The 16,929-nt window shown below is 41.5% G+C and overlaps 1 protein-coding gene across 2 annotated transcripts; it reads left to right on the top strand.

Annotated features, from left to right (window-relative positions):
- Positions 1-113: 113 nt before the first annotated feature.
- Positions 114-16,277, top strand: SLC20A1 (solute carrier family 20 member 1). 2 transcript variants are annotated; one of them, XM_087426092.1, is made up of 11 exons: positions 114-237; positions 749-1,364; positions 1,562-1,702; positions 1,881-1,966; positions 7,077-7,173; positions 9,647-9,766; positions 11,274-11,543; positions 11,661-12,219; positions 13,638-13,823; positions 14,400-14,484; positions 15,313-16,277. In XM_087426092.1, exons 2-11 carry the CDS (start codon positions 1,019-1,021, stop codon positions 15,472-15,474), a joined length of 2,052 nt encoding a protein of 683 aa, XP_087282218.1. In that variant the 5' UTR covers positions 114-237; positions 749-1,018; the 3' UTR covers positions 15,475-16,277. The 2 variants fall into 2 exon arrangements, with proteins under 2 accessions (XP_087282218.1, XP_004435833.1); XM_004435776.3 differs by having other exon boundaries at positions 126-317.
- Positions 16,278-16,929: the final 652 nt, after the last annotated feature.

Here is a 16,929-nt window from a genome sequence, read left to right as displayed (position 1 = left end):
GGGCCTGCGTCACCCGGGGGCGGGGCTCTGGGGCCGCCGCGCGGCGCGGCGGGTCACGCGGGTCGCGGCGCCGGCTATAAGTACGGGCCGGCGGCGTGGGCCGCCTGAGTGATGGCTGCCGGCGTGCGCGGCGTGCCTTCTCTTCTCGGCTGCTGAGGGTGCTTCCCGGGTGGGTCGCCTGCCCCGCCGAACCGTCCCCGGAGCCTCCGTCCCGGGCCGTGTGCTCGCCCGCAGCAGGTGCGTGCGTCCGTGGCTCCCGCCCGCCGCCGCCGCCGCCTGGACGTCCTCGTCTCTCGCTCGGCCCCCCGTTTCCTCTGGTGAGTGGCGGCGCCACCTTGGAAAGGCTCTTTCTTCTCCCCGGGGCCGGCCGCGGACTCCGCGGCGCGGGAGACGGCCCGGCGCGGCGGGATTCCGGTTTCGTAGCCGCCTGCCTGCCTCCCTCCCCCACCCCGCCCGCCCGCGGGCCTTTTTGGCGGTCCCCGGGCGGCGCGCGCGGGAATGGCCCTTTTCCGGTGTTCGCGGGGAGGGCGCGCGCGGGCCGGCGGCGCGGGGACCGGGCTGGGCGCGCGCGGGCCCGGGTCTCTGGCGCCACGTGCCGCGCCGCCTCGCGTGTGCTGCTCGGAGCAGGGGACGGTGGGCAGCGGGCGGAGGCCGCGGCCGGGGCCCCCAGCCTCGTGGGCCGGCGCGAGGGGCCGGACTGGCCCCCCAGGGGCGCGCTGCCATTGTTGTCTTCTCCCTCCCCCCGCAGGATGAACTTGCGTCCTTTCTCTTCGCAGCCATGGAATTCTGCTCCCTGCTTTTAGCTCTCCAGAGCCAAAGAAACCCCAGACAACAGATGCCCATACGCAGCGTATAGCAGTAACTCCCCAGCTCGGTTCCTGTGCCGTAGTTTACAGTATTTAAGTTCATATAATATATATTATTTATTATAGCAGTTTGGATACCTCATATTCTGTTTACACATCTTGAAAGCCGCTCAGTAATTCTCTTATAATTAAAAAAACCACTACTCTGGAGAATGGCATCGACCGTGACAACGCCGATTACCAGTACTATTGCTGCTACCGCCGCTTCTGGTCCGTTGGTGGACTACCTATGGATGCTGATCCTGGGCTTCATTATTGCATTTGTCTTGGCATTCTCCGTGGGAGCCAATGATGTAGCGAATTCGTTTGGTACAGCTGTGGGCTCAGGTGTAGTGACCCTGAAACAAGCCTGCATCCTGGCTAGTATCTTTGAAACAGTGGGCTCTGTCCTCCTGGGGGCCAAAGTGAGCGAAACCATCAGGAAGGGCTTGATTGACGTGGAGATGTACAGCTCTACCCAAGACCTGCTGATGGCTGGCTCAGTCAGTGCGATGTTTGGTAAGTTCTTTTTATATATTGTCTTCTTAGTGATGGGTGAGCAAATTCCTATCCTGGGTGGTTCCAGTCCTGTGTTCTACCTTTCAGATTGTTTCCTTTAGGAGGCACTGGGTACATAATGGAATTTTGCCATTGACTTAATAAAATTTTTACTTTACAAATTATTTTACTTAATGAAAACACTTACTGTGTTTCAGGTTCTGCTGTGTGGCAACTAGTGGCTTCATTTTTGAAGCTTCCCATTTCTGGAACCCATTGTATTGTTGGTGCAACCATTGGTTTCTCCCTTGTGGCAAAGGGGCAGGAGGGTGTCAAGTGGTCTGAACTGATAAAAATTGGTATGTCTAATTCTAAATGACTTCTTAATTTTTATTGTCATCTGTTATGGCGTTATGTATGAGAGAATATGGTGTAAAATGGAGGGACAGATTAAAGTTTTGAAGATAGAATACTAAAATTTAAACTTTTGGGATTTTTATTCATTGACTTTTTTTTCCTTAATGTGTTCTATTCCAGTGATGTCTTGGTTCGTCTCTCCGCTGCTTTCTGGTATTATGTCTGGAATTCTCTTCTTCCTTGTTCGTGCATTCATTCTACGTAAGGTAATCTTTTTCTCTCCCTCTTATGTATGACCTTTAATGGGTCACACTCAATGGTATTCAAACCGATAGCATTCTTGGAAATGTGATTGGTATGTAGGTATGTGGCCTTGGAAAGTTAAAAAATTCTTTATGTCCTACACATTTCTTGTATGTTGCTGAGTTCTCCAAAACAAGCAAGTTTTCAATACCCAAGAAGGCATTCAGGAAGGAAAAATTGAATGAGTACTATGGTGTGCCAAGAAATAGGAGAGACCGAGGATGAAAAAATAAGGAAATTTATTTGTGGTGGCTTTGTCTAGCTGCATGCAGATTACTGCTTTGTCTAAACCACCATAATATGCTTGGGATTTGAACTGTAAAGTTGGGATTACCTGTGGTTTTTTCTTAGCTGCGGGTTAAATAGAGTAGTTTGGGTCTCTACGTAGTTATTTCTGTAGTGCTGGTTATTGTAACCATTTTTTTTTTTTTTATAATTTTATTTATTTATTTTTTCCTCCAAAGCCCCGGTAGATAGTTGCATGTCATAGCTGCACATCCTTCTAGTTGCTGCATCTGGGACGCGGCCCCAGCATGGCCGGAGAAGCCGTGCGTCGGTGCACGCCCGGGATCCGAACCTGGGCCGCCAGCAGCAGAGCGCGCGCACCCAACCGCTAAGCCACGGGGCTGGCCCATATTGTAACCATTTTATAAGCCCCCCTAGGTGGGGGATCTACCTCTTAGAGTGACTTGACTCTTAATTTTTCAGAGTAGGTAAAAAAAAAAAACCTGTAAAGGTAGTTTTTGTTTTGTTGGTGAAAAAAAAATTCCAGACAGCTATTTAATTTCCTGTCCATTTGAAAATCCCTTTTGAGGTACTCGGTAGTGTTTCTTTTATCAAGGAGTCTGATGCTGGCTCCAGAATAAACGTAGACAGCAGGAGATGTTGTCATTGGACTGAGTTACAGTAAGAATAAATTCATTTTTCTCAGGAAACAAGGTTGTCCTTTTTCTGAGGTGAATGGCACTTAATGGTCCCCATTGTAAGTTTTTAAAAATGCTCCTAAACTCAAATCTGAGTGAAGGAAGATAGGTAGCTTAATCCCAGGGGGTAAGAATACATGCAGATACACTTGTTTGGTCTAGTTCTAAGCTTCTCTAGGGAAGGATTATACCTCTTCTCGATAGAAATTCTTTGACTAGTAAAGTGATTCGCTCATCACTGTTTACCATGGCCTCCGCCTGGCAAAATATAGCAGTTTAATACTTTGAAAACTTGAAACATCTATAATAGAGCTTGGTGTAATTGGAGAGTAAACAGTTTGTTGATGCTAACAGACTCGAAGTTTGGTGTTATTTTATTTAACAAGTATGATTAGCACCTTCCCTCCCTCTCCCTACAACTGTAGTATATGATAATATGATGCTTAAATTTGAGGCTTACCAGTAGTCCCACCAGATTTTTTAGTTTTCTTATTAGAGCCTTATAGCTTGCTCCATACCAGAGAACCAGGAGAATTAATGGGATCCCTTGTTATGGATTCCTGCTTTATAAAGGTTTACGCTAGGTCTTTGTTGATTATTCAGAAGCAGATTCTGGAGAGGCTTTATGTGTCTCAAGACAAAACACACTTGTCTTCTTTCCTGGAGGGGGAATGGTGGTGCTCTGAGGTGCAAAGGGGGATATTCAGGTGCCCAGAACCTCTCATTTGAAGAATGCGTGCCATTTTTACCCGCTGTTACTGAGAACTTAAGTTAGATATTTTAACTTCTTAGCTGTGTATTCCTTATGTGAGTATGAGGATGGACATGATCAAGGATAATTGGAGTAGTATTTAAAATAACATTGACTTTGCGGATCTTCCTCACCTCCGACCCCCCCCACCCCCCCCCACACACAGACTCTTGTGTCCAATCTGTCAATAACAGTTGAGTTTTTAGGTGATGCGTGTGGCTATTTCTGGTTACTGTTAGGTTTTAAATCTCAAGAAAACTGGTAACCTTTGGGGGTCCTGGCTGTTAAAATCAGAATATTTGACCATTAAGATACTTTCCAACTTGAGCTTCTATTTTGGAAATTAACATTAAAATTGCTTTTTAAAAATTTTCTATTTTCTGAATGTCTGTTCCAAGGGTGTTGGGTCGTCTAGTAGGAAAACGCAGAATGGAGGTGAGGTCCTTCTGTTGTGGACTGGGGCAGTCAACAAGGAATGGGGGAAGGGGAAGGTTTTCCTGTAAAGCATTGAAATTCTAGTCAGAGAGAATGGGACTTGAAATTCTAGTCAGGGAGAATGGGTCTTTCAGCATTCTCCCTTCTGTTAAGAATCACATTAAATAGATCTAGGACATCTTTTCAAACTCAGAGGAATCTTGTTCTTTAGACAAAAGCTTGCTGGAACATCCAATATGTAAAAAGTGAACTATTCTGATTGAAGATGGGGGGTTATGAAGACTCCCTTTCTCATCCCACGTAACTGGATGATGAGATATTTACATTATTTCCAGGTGAAGTTTTAAGTGTGTTAGATGGATCATATGGTAATAAAAATATCATAAAATTGTTAGCCCTGGTTACCTCTTGGGAGTGGCTGAGAAGACTCTGGAGGGAGTAAAAGGGAGAGACTGTTCCTGTTTTACCTTTTTCCTAGACTCTTAAGAACTTTGACTTTTTTTAAACCATGAGCCTTTATTTCATAATAAACTATTAGTAGTGTCATTCATTCCCTACCTTATCCCCAACTAATATATTACTGGTTACCTCAGGGAATATGTAATTGGGCTATACAGAAAAAATAAACAAATATATAGGCTACTTCCTCTGAACTCTGACCAATCAATTACAGCTTGATTTGATACCATATTACCAAATAGTATTTGAAAATCTGTTAAGAGAAGTCCCTACATGATGTCTATAAAACACTAATGGATTTTGATTTTGGGGGAGTCTTGGCTTCCTTGGAGAATTTTCTTAAAACCATGGATAGTTCTGAGAAGAAAAATGCATATACACCTCAGGTTCATAACCTTATTGACTGCCCTTGGGGTGTGACCCACATTGTTGAGTTACCCAGGGATGCTTAACAGTTCCTAGGTTCTATAGGCTATTGTTTTTATTTTGGCTGTTTCTCTATTTGTAGTATTCTGTTAAACGAGGGATAGGGGAGCTAAAATTCAGTGGTTTTCAGTGAGGGCCCATCTCTGATTTGGAATGGTACCTTTACTTTCTCTTGTTTCTTTGATCTTAAGCCACTACCTCCCTCTTCCCAATGTGTTGAATATTCTCGTCAGAAGCCTTAGAATCACTTTTGGGTCGTTCCCTCTGTCTGTTTCTCCTCAAGATTTTCCACTGGATTGTGATCAAGATAGCATTAAACCTTTAGATTAACATCTTCAAGGTGTAGCCTTCCCATATATTCAGATCTGTGCTCTCATTCTTTAAGTGTTTGACTTCGGTGTTTTCCTGTAGAATTAATACACATTTGTTCTAAGTGGAACTCTCTTTATTTCCAGTCACACTGGCCTTGTCACTGTTGTTTAAACGTTTCAAGTTTTTTGCCTCACGGCCTTTGCACTTGCTGATACGGAATATTCTACCCCCGCCTCCCGCCAGGTGGTTTGCTCCTCTACCCCTACGTCTACACATGGCTTGTTGACTTACATTCGTGTCTTCACTCCACTGATACTCACTCCCTGACCTCCCTGCACCCAAATTAAAATGTGCCCCTCCTTCTGTCACTGCCCTCTTACCCTTCTTTATTTTTCTTTATAGCATTCGTCACTAACTTTCCATTATTCTGTGCTAGAATGTAAATGTCAGTTCTATGAGGGTGCAGACTTTTCTCATTCACTCCTGTATTTCAGTGCCCAGAATAGTGCTCGGCACAGTCTGTTGAATTAGGGGGTGACCTAATGTACAACTGTTTCTTATCTTAGCACTTTGGTAAATCATTAATTATGGTATATTTATCAGATGTCTAGATAAGATGGTTGTTACAGGTATATTCTACTACATGTTTTGTTTTTAAGAAACTTTTGCAGGTGTAAAGCCAGGTGAGAAATGTTCTAACATCTCGTAGTCTGTTTCTCGATATCTCTTACAAATGTATAGTACATCTTGAGGTGTGTGCTCTGATTTACATCTGCACATCAAGTACCTTAGAACACTGGGTGCTGAAACTGATTATTCTGGACATGACCAGGTATGGATAGCCTTGTTAAAAATAGCAAAACAACAACAAACCACAAAACAAAAAACCAAACACAAACTTAAATTGAAGTAGAAGATGAGATCAGTTAAAAATAGCAAAACAACAACAAACCACAAGACAAAAAACCAAACACAAACTTAAATTGAAGTAGAAATCATACGGTATTTGGCCTTCTCCCTCTGACTTATTTCACTTTGCATTATACCCTCAATGTCCATCCATGTTGTCACAAATGGCTGGATTTCGTCGTTTCTTATGGCTGAGTAGTATTCCATTGTGTATATATACCACAGCTTCTTTATCCATTCGTCCCTTGATGGGCACTTAGGTTGCTTCCAAGTCTTGGCTATTGTGAATAAGGCTGCAATGAACACAGGGGTGCATGTACCTTTGCAAATTGGTGTTTTCAAGTTCTTTGGATAAATACCCAACAGTGGGTATTTCATTAAGTAGTAGATAATAACAACAATAAACAAACACATAGGGACAGAGATTGGATTGGTGGTTACCAGAGGGGAAGGGGGGAGGGAGGAGGGTGAAAGGGATAATTCGGTGCATGTGTGTGGTGATGGGTTGTAATTAGTATTTTGGTGGTGAACATGATGTAGTCCATGCAGAAATAGAAGTACAATGATGTACACCTGAAATTTTTGCAATGTTATAAACCAATGTTACTGCAATAAATAAGCTAAAAAAAAAAAAATAAAAAAATAAAAAAATAAAAAAAAATTGAAGTAGAAGATGAGATCAGTCCTAGTAGGGAGACTTCAGGAGCAAATGTAGGAAAAGCCCAGTTGGCCTTGAGAACTCTATGGAGAGACAGTTATTGGCACTGTAATTTTGTGAACCTGCCCTTTTACAAGGATCTATTTAAATGGGTTAACTTTTACAGCTTTTAAGGTATTGGTCTTAATGATATCTTACAGGCAGATCCAGTTCCTAATGGTTTGCGAGCTTTGCCAGTTTTCTATGCCTGCACAGTTGGAATAAACCTCTTTTCTATCATGTATACTGGAGCACCTTGTAAGTACATATTAAAATATTTAAATGTGAATTTAAAGTTGTTTATAAAACTTGCATTAAATGCCCAATTTACCCCTTTTTGCTTTACAGGGCTGAAATCTCCTAGAAGGTGGCTGGCCTGCGCCCATTTCAGAAGGCTGCAGGCTAGTGTATGCTGAGTTAACCTAGATAGTTTTTCAACCAAAGAGACCTGCTCAGATTCTAAATCACTACAGACCTTTACTCTTTAGTCTTCACAGGATCCACCATAATATGATCTTCTCCCTCCCTTTCTCCTATCTATGCTAAAAATACTGGAATTGATACTGACCTCGACTACTGACTGCTGAAGAGTCATTAGTTATATTTGGTCTTCAATAATCAGTCATTTAGGACTGATTTGCTGGATGTTCTCATTTTTCTCTCCCAAACGGAGCTACTTTTGTTTCTAAGTACTAAATTTACCCCCCTGAATCTGCTTGAATGAGAAGAGTTGGGATGTTTAACACCTGATCTAAGTGCACTTGGAAGAAGAATTCATGCAGCTAAGAGGAAAAATAATTTGTGAGACTATAAAGATTGAAATGTTGATTACTTTTATGTTGGGACTAAGGCAACATATGGATTAAATTATGACGATAAATGTTTAATTTAGCAACTGAAAAAGAATGATACCTTGTCAGGCAGGACAGTACATGCCTTTACCAATTCAGTTTTGCTGTCTAGGTTCATTCAGCTGATGGTCTTTGACCATCAAGTCAGTGGCTTTCGATCTTTTAACTATGACTCACTGGAAGGAATACATTGTACATTGCTGCCCAGGACACACATGCATATAGAGAGGGAAAGATAACTGGAATACTATCTTGAAGCCACTTAACCTTATTACTATGTGCTATGTACTCTTATTTTCAAATATCCTTTTTAGCTTTTTTAAAAAATATTCATTGTGGCCCACTAAATTAATTTGATTTCTGGCTAATGGATTGTAACTTGCTTCTTAAACCTCACTGAAGTAATGTCACTAACCAAAATGGAGTTAGCTAAGTATTTTTAACTTTATTCTTGGAATAATCAGGAAAGAAAATGGACAACTTTATGAGAATATTGATCTTAGGGGATACCAGACTCGTTACCGAACAGTGCAGGCAAAGAAAAGCATGCATACTGCATTTTCATTCTGTTTTAAATTGGGTTCTTAATGCTAAGCTCAAGTCTCCCATGAGGCTCTCAGCACTGATGTTTTATGTAGTGGCGGCAAAGCTCATAGTACAGTGAAAGTAGAAACTTAAAATTCTTTTCAATCATTTTTGGAAAAGGGAACTTAGATTTTTGTTCCGTCCTTCGTGGATCATTTACAAGAAAAACCAGTCTCATTTCCTCTTTTGACTTGGAATGTAGGAAAATTTAAATTGTGATAGAGATTGATTAAATTTCACATATATTTTAATTTGTATGACCAACTACATGATAAAAATTTATAGGAATTAAAATGAAAAGATTTATAGTCACAATAGAACTTGAGTTTTGAAAGGACCTCAATTTATATCTAATTTTTAAATATTAATCATTTTGGGGGGCAATAAAATTTCCATTTTATAAGTAATTTAATTCCTAATCAAAATAAAGCAAAACAACCACAAGTAACTAAGCTATTCTTGGATAAACTACAGATCATTATAACATCTTTTAGGCTTAAATAGGATTCTATGGTGCTTTGCCTCTGTCATTAATATAGGCTAGTGGCTTGAAGCTTATTGGCATTTAAGTGATGAGCAGATGATGACTAATATTGATGATCCCTGAGCCATGTGAAAAGTAGCTAAGTTTCTCTTTTAAGGTGTGGCTTGTTAATGAAATTAGCACTAAATTCTTTTCCTTATGAAAGGACAGCCCTTTGAATTATATAAACCTTTTGATGATAATATCCCTGTTTTCTGTATTTTAGTTTGATAATTTGTCCTAAGAGATAATCTTGTTATCTCTTGTAAAGATTTTATTGGAGGCTAAGTACAATGGATGTGATAACTTGCAAAGAGAATTATATCAGTATGACAAATGTGACTGCTGGGGCACCTTCCTATTTTAACATTAAAATTTGTATGTGCAAATGTAATGTGTGGCAGCTACCATCTGGAGGCTGGAGAGTGGAACGGTTCCATTTTTTCATAGCTAGTTGCAGATCCTCACAGTATAGTAAGCCTTACTAACTACTAAAACAAAGAAAAAAGTTTGTGAAGGAGCTTGGGAGACTTCAGCCTAGCAGGTTTGTAAAGTGGGCCAGACTGGTGTGGGTTTCCAATCACCATTACATTTTTCTCCCAAATTTGTATAGCTACTAGCACAGTAAATCCTGTGGGCTTAAGGCTAGCAGCAGCTGTAAAGGGTGATGGGCTGGCTGGGGGAACCCCAGAGTCCCCAAAAGGAGGGTTTACACTTTATTGCAGGGGGCTGTTGCCCTGGGGTTTTCAAGATGCACCATTTTATCTCCTAGTGCTGGGCTTTGACAAACTTCCTCTGTGGGGTACCATCCTCATCTCGGTGGGATGTGCAGTTTTCTGTGCCCTTATCGTCTGGTTCTTTGTATGTCCCAGGATGAAGAGAAAAATCGAACGTAAGTAACAAATCGTAGCAGGAAATTTTAATTAGTAATGTGTTTATTTCTTTTTGTTTGACCACCTGCAAAAATCGATTTGGATAGATTGGCATAATCATTTTAAATGGAAATTTGAGGATATGGGTTTATTGTCCAAACTGTGTTCTTATTTACTTAAAATGACCTGAGACCTAGTCAGCAGGAATATTTGACGCATGCTGCAGAGACAAGCTTGGCATTTAATCTATTTTGTTACTGTACCTTGACCCAGTGGCAGTGACATGATAGATAAATACAGAGAAGTTATAGCCTGTGTTAATTGAGAAGGATGAGGATACCTTAATGAAAAATAAGAGGTAGGGACAAAAGCTTTCACAGAGGAAACATCTACCCCACCTATTGTGTGTAAATTCAGATTCAGACATGCAAAGCTAAGGCTGATGTATATATCTGACTTTGATTTGGTTGATTCTCAGAATTGTAGCACAAAGTCTAGAGGTAAACATTTATTTTCAAGTGTCATGTGAAGGAATTGCTTAGGACATTACTACATATAGTGTATTGTGTAATTAAATATTGAATAAACTTTGGTTAGTGTCAGTCTTACTTAAATCTTGTATTCCTTTCCTTACTGACCGAGCTTTCTTAAAATACTCTTTTTCTGCCCTTTCCGTCTGCAAACGTTGGCTAGTTTGTTCTTCAGAAGCGAGGGACGCAGGCTGCAGTGGCATTAGGAAGAGTGCTGCATCATGCAGCTGCACTGAGGAGCCTCCAAGAGGCCCAGTGCTAGTCGGGCTCTGCTGAGCACACAGGGGGAGCGAGGAGTTCAGGACTTCCTGACCTCATTTTTCCCTCAGTCTGGGAGAAGATGAGACAAGTCTTGCTAGTGTTTTATGTCCTAGTCTGTAGCTTGACTATGATGCCTGAATGAACATGTCAATATACTGGGCATTGGTACGATAGGCAGAAAATATTCCTACCTGATCGTGGAATTTAGAACCACACGCACGTCTCTTTGTTTTGTAGAAGCGAAAATTAAACTTGTCATCTTTAGTTGCCTGCATTGAGCTTGTCTCTTTGCTTGAACTCATGGACTTAAATTTGGAGGGATTCCTTTTTAAAATAAGAATATGAACTAGGTGCAGTCCAAATTTTCAATCATCTGTCATTCTTGAGCTGCGTTCACTACAGAATGGGTCAACAGGGAGCTAAGAATGGTTTTTACATCTGTAAAAGGTTGCAAAGAACGGAATACACAATAGAGCCCACAAAGCCTAAAATATTTTGCTATCTGGCCCTTTACAGAAAAAGTTTGCAACCCATGCTGCGTTGTTGGTTTCTTCCCAAGTAAGTGAAAGATATAAGAGATAACGGCAAATTAAGCAGATAGGAAAATTACCCTGAATTTTCGCTGGAGTTTACATATGTTCTTATTTTGAGTTGGATTTTTTTGAGATGAGGGAAAAGGGAAATGTAGAACAAGTTAGTTTTGTCAAAACCAAACAAAAAAATCCTTCTTTTCTAGGAGAAATAAAGTGTAGTCCTTCTGAAAGCCCCTTAATGGAAAAAAAGAACAGCTTGAAAGAAGAGCATGAAGAAACAAAGTTGTCTGTCAGTGATATTGAAACCAGGAGTCCTGTTTCTGAGGTAGGGTCTGCTGCTTTGCCCCTCCGGGCTGTGGTGGAAGAGAGAACAGTCTCGTTCAAACTTGGAGACTTGGAAGAAGCACCAGAGCGAGAGAGGCTTCCCAGTGTGGACCTGAAAGAGGAAACCAGCATAGACAGTGCCATAAACGGTGAGTGGAATTTCCTCCGGTGGGGAACATAGAGTTTCACTGTGTTAGCTGTACTGGTGAGGAGGCTTGGGACCTGGTGCTCTCTGTATTGAATGTTACCTTTTCGGCCTTGGCCAGGTGCAGTGCAGTTGCCTAATGGGAACCTTGTTCAGTTCAATCAAGCCGTCAGTAACCAGATGAACTCCAGTGGCCACTATCAGTATCACACAGTGCATAAAGATTCTGGCTTATACAAAGAGCTGCTCCATAAATTACATCTTGCCAAGGTGGGCGACTGCATGGGAGATTCTGGTGATAAACCCTTGAGGCGCAATAACAGCTATACTTCGTATACCATGGCAATTTGTGGCATGCCTCTGGATTCATTCCGTGCCAAAGAAGGTGAACAGAAAGGTGAAGAAATGGAGAAGCTGACGTGGCCTAACACAGACAGCAAGAAGCGAATTCGAATGGACAGTTACACTAGTTACTGCAATGCGGTGTCTGACATGCACTCGGCCTCTGAGATGGACGTGAGCGTCAAGGCAGAGATGGGTCTGGGCGACAGAAAAGGCAGTAGCGGCTCTCTAGAAGAGTGGTGTGACCAGGATAAACCAGAAGTGTCTCTCCTCTTCCAGTTCCTGCAGATCCTCACAGCCTGCTTTGGGTCGTTTGCCCACGGCGGCAATGACGTCAGGTCAGTCGACTTTGAATCTTGGCATTGCTCATTCTACTTTTATACCACCTTATCCCTTTTATAAGGCCAGGCTCGTGGCTGTGGTACTCATACCACCTGTGGGGCACTGAATAATCTAGATAGGATAAGGTAATAGCAGCTATTGACTTAATAAAACAGGCAGTAAAATTTTTTTCTTTAGAGAGATTACAGTGAATGTATTTTTTTAGGAACATTGTTTCTGTAGATGATAAACAGAACTTTGTTTCTGTAGATGATAAATAGAAATAGCTTTCACAAGGGCCGGCCCTGTGGCTTGGTGGTTAAGTGCGCGCGCTGCAATGCTGGCGGCCCGGGTTCGGATCCCGGGTGCGCATCGAGGCACCACTTCTCCGTCCATCCTGAGGCCGAGTCCCACATGCCGCAACTAGAAGGATGTGCAGCTATGACATACAACTATCTGCTGGGGCTTTGGGGGGAAAAAATAAAACAAATAAAATCTTTAAAAAAAAAAAAAAAAATAGCTTTCACAGAAAAGCCTTTTTTTCCGTTGAGATGGGATCCAGTTCTTTTGAGAGGCAGTTTGGGGATGTAAGATGAAAAACTTAAAATCAGGGCCGGCCCTGTGGCTTGGTGGTTAAGTGCGCGCGCTGCGATGCTGGTGGCCTGGGTTCGGATCCCAGGTGCGCATCGAGGCACCACTTCTCCGTTCATCCTGAGGCCGAGTCCCACATACAGCAACTAGAAGGATGTGCAGCTACGGCACGCAACTGTCCACTGGGGCTTTGGGGGGAAAAAATAAAATAAATAAAATCTTAAAAAAAAAGAAAAACTTAAAATCATTTCCCTGTAGAATGAATTCTATGGTTTGTAAAGCGTTCATTGGAACCCTGGAGTTGCTTTAGGCTACCTATAGGAAGACAGGCCACCAAATGCATGGCATTCCCCTCTGTGAGAGCAGCTCATTTTCTTCCATTGTGTATGTTGGGGTTCCGTTTATTTCCTTTGAAAGAAAGACCCGTTTGGTAAATGAGTTTGAAAGCTTTGCTTTAGACAACCCCAGCAAGTAATTGAGCAAATTGGATCTTGCCAAGTTCTAGTTCTGCCTGAAAAATCGTATTTTTGTTTTAAATATGTGTTATTTAATTCCTTTTTTTTTTTTTTTTTTTTGCTGAGGAAAAGTAGCCCTGAGCTAACATCTGTTGCCAGTCTTCCTCTTTTTGCTGAGGAAGATTGGCCCTGAACTAACATCTGTGCCCATCTTCCTCTATTTTATATGTGGGACGCCTGCCACAGCACGTCTTGATGAGTGGTGCATAGGTCCCTGCCCTGGATTCAAACCTGCAAACCCTGGGCCGCTGAAGTGGGACAACAAACTTAACCACTAAGCCACCGGGCCAGCCCCTAAAACATCGTATTTGCCCTCTTTTTTCTTTCAGCAATGCCATCGGTCCTCTGGTTGCTTTGTATCTGGTTTATGACACAGGAGACGTTTCTTCAAAAGTAGCAACACCAATATGGCTTTTGCTGTATGGTGGTGTTGGTATCTGTATTGGTCTGTGGGTGTGGGGAAGGAGAGTTATCCAGACCATGGGGAAGGATCTGACACCAATCACGCCCTCTAGGTAAGTTGGTAAAACAGGTCTTAGGCTAGTGCTCATTTTCTTAAGATACATAATGCTGTATAGTGCCATCACATAAATCACCTGTAGTTGAAGTAACCAAGTTTGTATAAGTTTCTGATATTATTCTTGTTGGTGTGAACTTTTTAGATTTTACATATTGTCTGGGCTTTAAATGTAGTTTTGATCAAATATTTATTCAACTCCAGTAGTCTCTAACAACGTAATTTTTCTGAGGAAGATGTGTGTGCTAAGAGTGAATAGGTATATATACTTGGCCTTGTTTGTCTTGATGTGGGAGCTAGGACTGATGTTTACCAGATTCTTCAAAGTAAAAGTGCAAACTTGAGTGATGGGCTTCCAGGAAACCTTAAAACTTCAAACATTAGAGAAGAGGGAAAAGAGGAGTCCTGTGGCCTGATATTTAAAGTAGATTACAGGAGGTATAGCAAAGTAAAGATGTCAGTGGAGGCTTTGTCATTGAGTACAGCACAGCACGATTTCGTTAACTCAAGGTAGTGTTAGCTTATCAAAAAAATCGAATTCCATTCTTGACAAGTAATCTTTTTGTGTCTGTAGTGGCTTCAGTATTGAACTGGCGTCTGCCCTCACTGTGGTAATTGCATCAAATATTGGTCTTCCCATCAGTACGACACATTGTAAAGTAAGTGCAATATAAGCGTACTGTGTCTTTTGAATGGTTCTAGTAATATGTAGAGTTTTGTTGTGTTTTTGTTGGTGTTTTTTACTTTGATACTTTGGTTTAGAAAGTTATATGCAGTCAGAGTCTTGAAGAGGTCACAAGATTTAGAACAAGTGACTACAAGAATGTAAATGCATACATTTTACAATTTCTTGTGTCTAGTACACTTATTTAAGGAGATATTCTCCCCAAATAGTGCAAAAGTCCTTTTATATAGAGCTAGCAAGTCTGTGAGGCTTGCTGGACTGTTGAGAAAGCACAGATTGAGGTACTGAGAAACGCTTGGAATCCTAAGGTTGCTTGATGACCGTATGATAACTATAGGAAAAGGAAGGGACTGGCTTCCTTAAGGGAGTTTGTTAGTTCACCATGGAGCCTGTGAGTCATCTTTTTTCTTCCAGGATATCTCTCCAGGTGATTGGCCATTAGGTCTCATATCAGCCTCCCTCTAGAATGATCTCTGGAAAATCTGAAACTTATATTATTAAAGCAGTTTGTTATTATTAATGCAGTTTATTATTAAAGCAGTTAGTTAAATTCTGGTAACTCAGAAGGGAATATGGAAATGTTCTTTTCCTATCATATTTTACCTCAGCACAGATTTGATGATTTTTATATTGCCTTCACCTTCCCATGAATAATCTCCTTCTTAACCTGTTAGAAACCAGCTTTCACGGAATCAACCGTGGCCCGCTGTCTGAGGCTCCTTACCTGACATAAGGTCATGTTATTTACCAAAATACCCTTGGCACTTTAGTAACTAGTTTCTTTGATCTGTTCCTCTGCTAGGTGGGCTCTGTTGTATCCGTTGGCTGGCTCCGATCCAAAAAGGCTGTTGACTGGCGACTCTTCCGCAACATTTTTATGGCCTGGTTTGTCACAGTCCCCATTTCTGGTGTTATCAGTGCTGCTATTATGGCAGTCTTCAAGTATGTCGTCCTCAGAGCGTGAAGCTATTTGGAATTAAAATTCCTGTCAATGTTTGGGACCACCTTACACATTCCTGCTCCTTTGAAGAATGATTACAGTGTTAACAGAAGACTGACAAGAATCTTTTTAAAGTTTGGGAGCTGTGGGAGGGAAGTGTTATTTGTGCTATAATTGCTTTTGTGCTAAATATGACTTGTCTCAAAATTAGCTATGTAAAATAGCCAGATTTCCACTGGTTCCTCTTGAGGTCCCTTTTCCTTCTGGGCTGTGAATTCCTGTACATATTTCTCTACTTTTTGTATCAGGCTTCAATTCCATTATGTGTTAATGTTGTCTCTGAAGATATTAGTGATTTTTTTTTTTCCTTTTAAACAATCATTCGGAGCCATTTGACAGAGTGTGCTCTACTTTGGTGGTTTCACCAGCTTCTGCCCTAACATGCACAGGGACTTAACAACAAAAAAACATAACTGAAGCTTCCCTTGTAGTCTCTTAGAGAAATAGTCATTTGTACTCTGCCCTCCTCTCGGCAGTGGCAGGTCCTATTGGCATATATGAGAACTTCTTATGGGGATGATGTTCTTTGGACACAGTGAAAATTTAAGTTAGTAGTAACTTCTTTGCAAGCAATTCATTGACTGTTATTGCTAAGAAGTAAAAGGAAAAAGGTTTCTGGCAGTCTTGGTTATTTCTGTAAGATTCCTGGCAGTGTGGGATGGATGAATGAAGTGGAATATGAACTTTGGGCAAGTGAAATGGGACAGCCTTCCATGTTCATCTGTCTACCTCTTAACTGAATAAAAAAGCCTACAGTTTTTAGAAAATTTGTTCTCATGGTTTTTGTTCATATTTGAAGCATCTCAGCTCCCAATCAGTTAGCTTTATGCCATTCTTGGGAGAGGGACTGTCTTAACAAGCGAGAACTACCATCCAACTTAAAATTCCCCGTTCCTCCTTGTTAGGTTTTTTTGTGATCCCAGAATATACATGACGTTATACCACAGGGACTGTTGTAACAGTTTGGCATTTTTCCTTTTAATAGCACAGCCTAGGCATTTTCACGTTAGTACATAGAGACTTACTCATTGTTTTTAACAATTCAAAAGTTTCCTGTTTGAATTGACTTTTATTTTACCAGACCCTTATTTAGATTATTTCTAGCTTTGCTATTATAAATTATAAAGCATGCTAAAATGAGTGGCGTTTGTGTGTAGCTCAGCTTCATTTAAAACTTCTCAGTGTTGTATTCTTCTGTCTTTTTTTGTGTGTGTGTGAGGAGGATCAGCCCTGAGCTAACATCCATGCTAATCCTCCTCTTTTTTTTTGCTGAGGAAGACCAGCTCTGAGCTAACATCTATTGCCATTCCTCCCTTTTTTTCCCCCCAAAGCCCCAGTAGATAGTTGTATGTCATAGTTGTACATCCTTCTAGTTGCTGTATGTGGGACGTGGCCTCAGCATGGCCGGAGAAGCGGTGC

The sequence above is a fragment of the Ceratotherium simum genome, chromosome 40 (assembly GCF_057802395.1).
Source record: "Ceratotherium simum simum isolate JZ-2026a chromosome 40, ASM5780239v1, whole genome shotgun sequence".
NCBI classification, from domain to species: Eukaryota; Metazoa; Chordata; class Mammalia; order Perissodactyla; family Rhinocerotidae; genus Ceratotherium; species Ceratotherium simum.
Note: the sequence above shows the minus strand (reverse complement) of the source record. Positions and strands in the feature narration are given on the sequence as shown.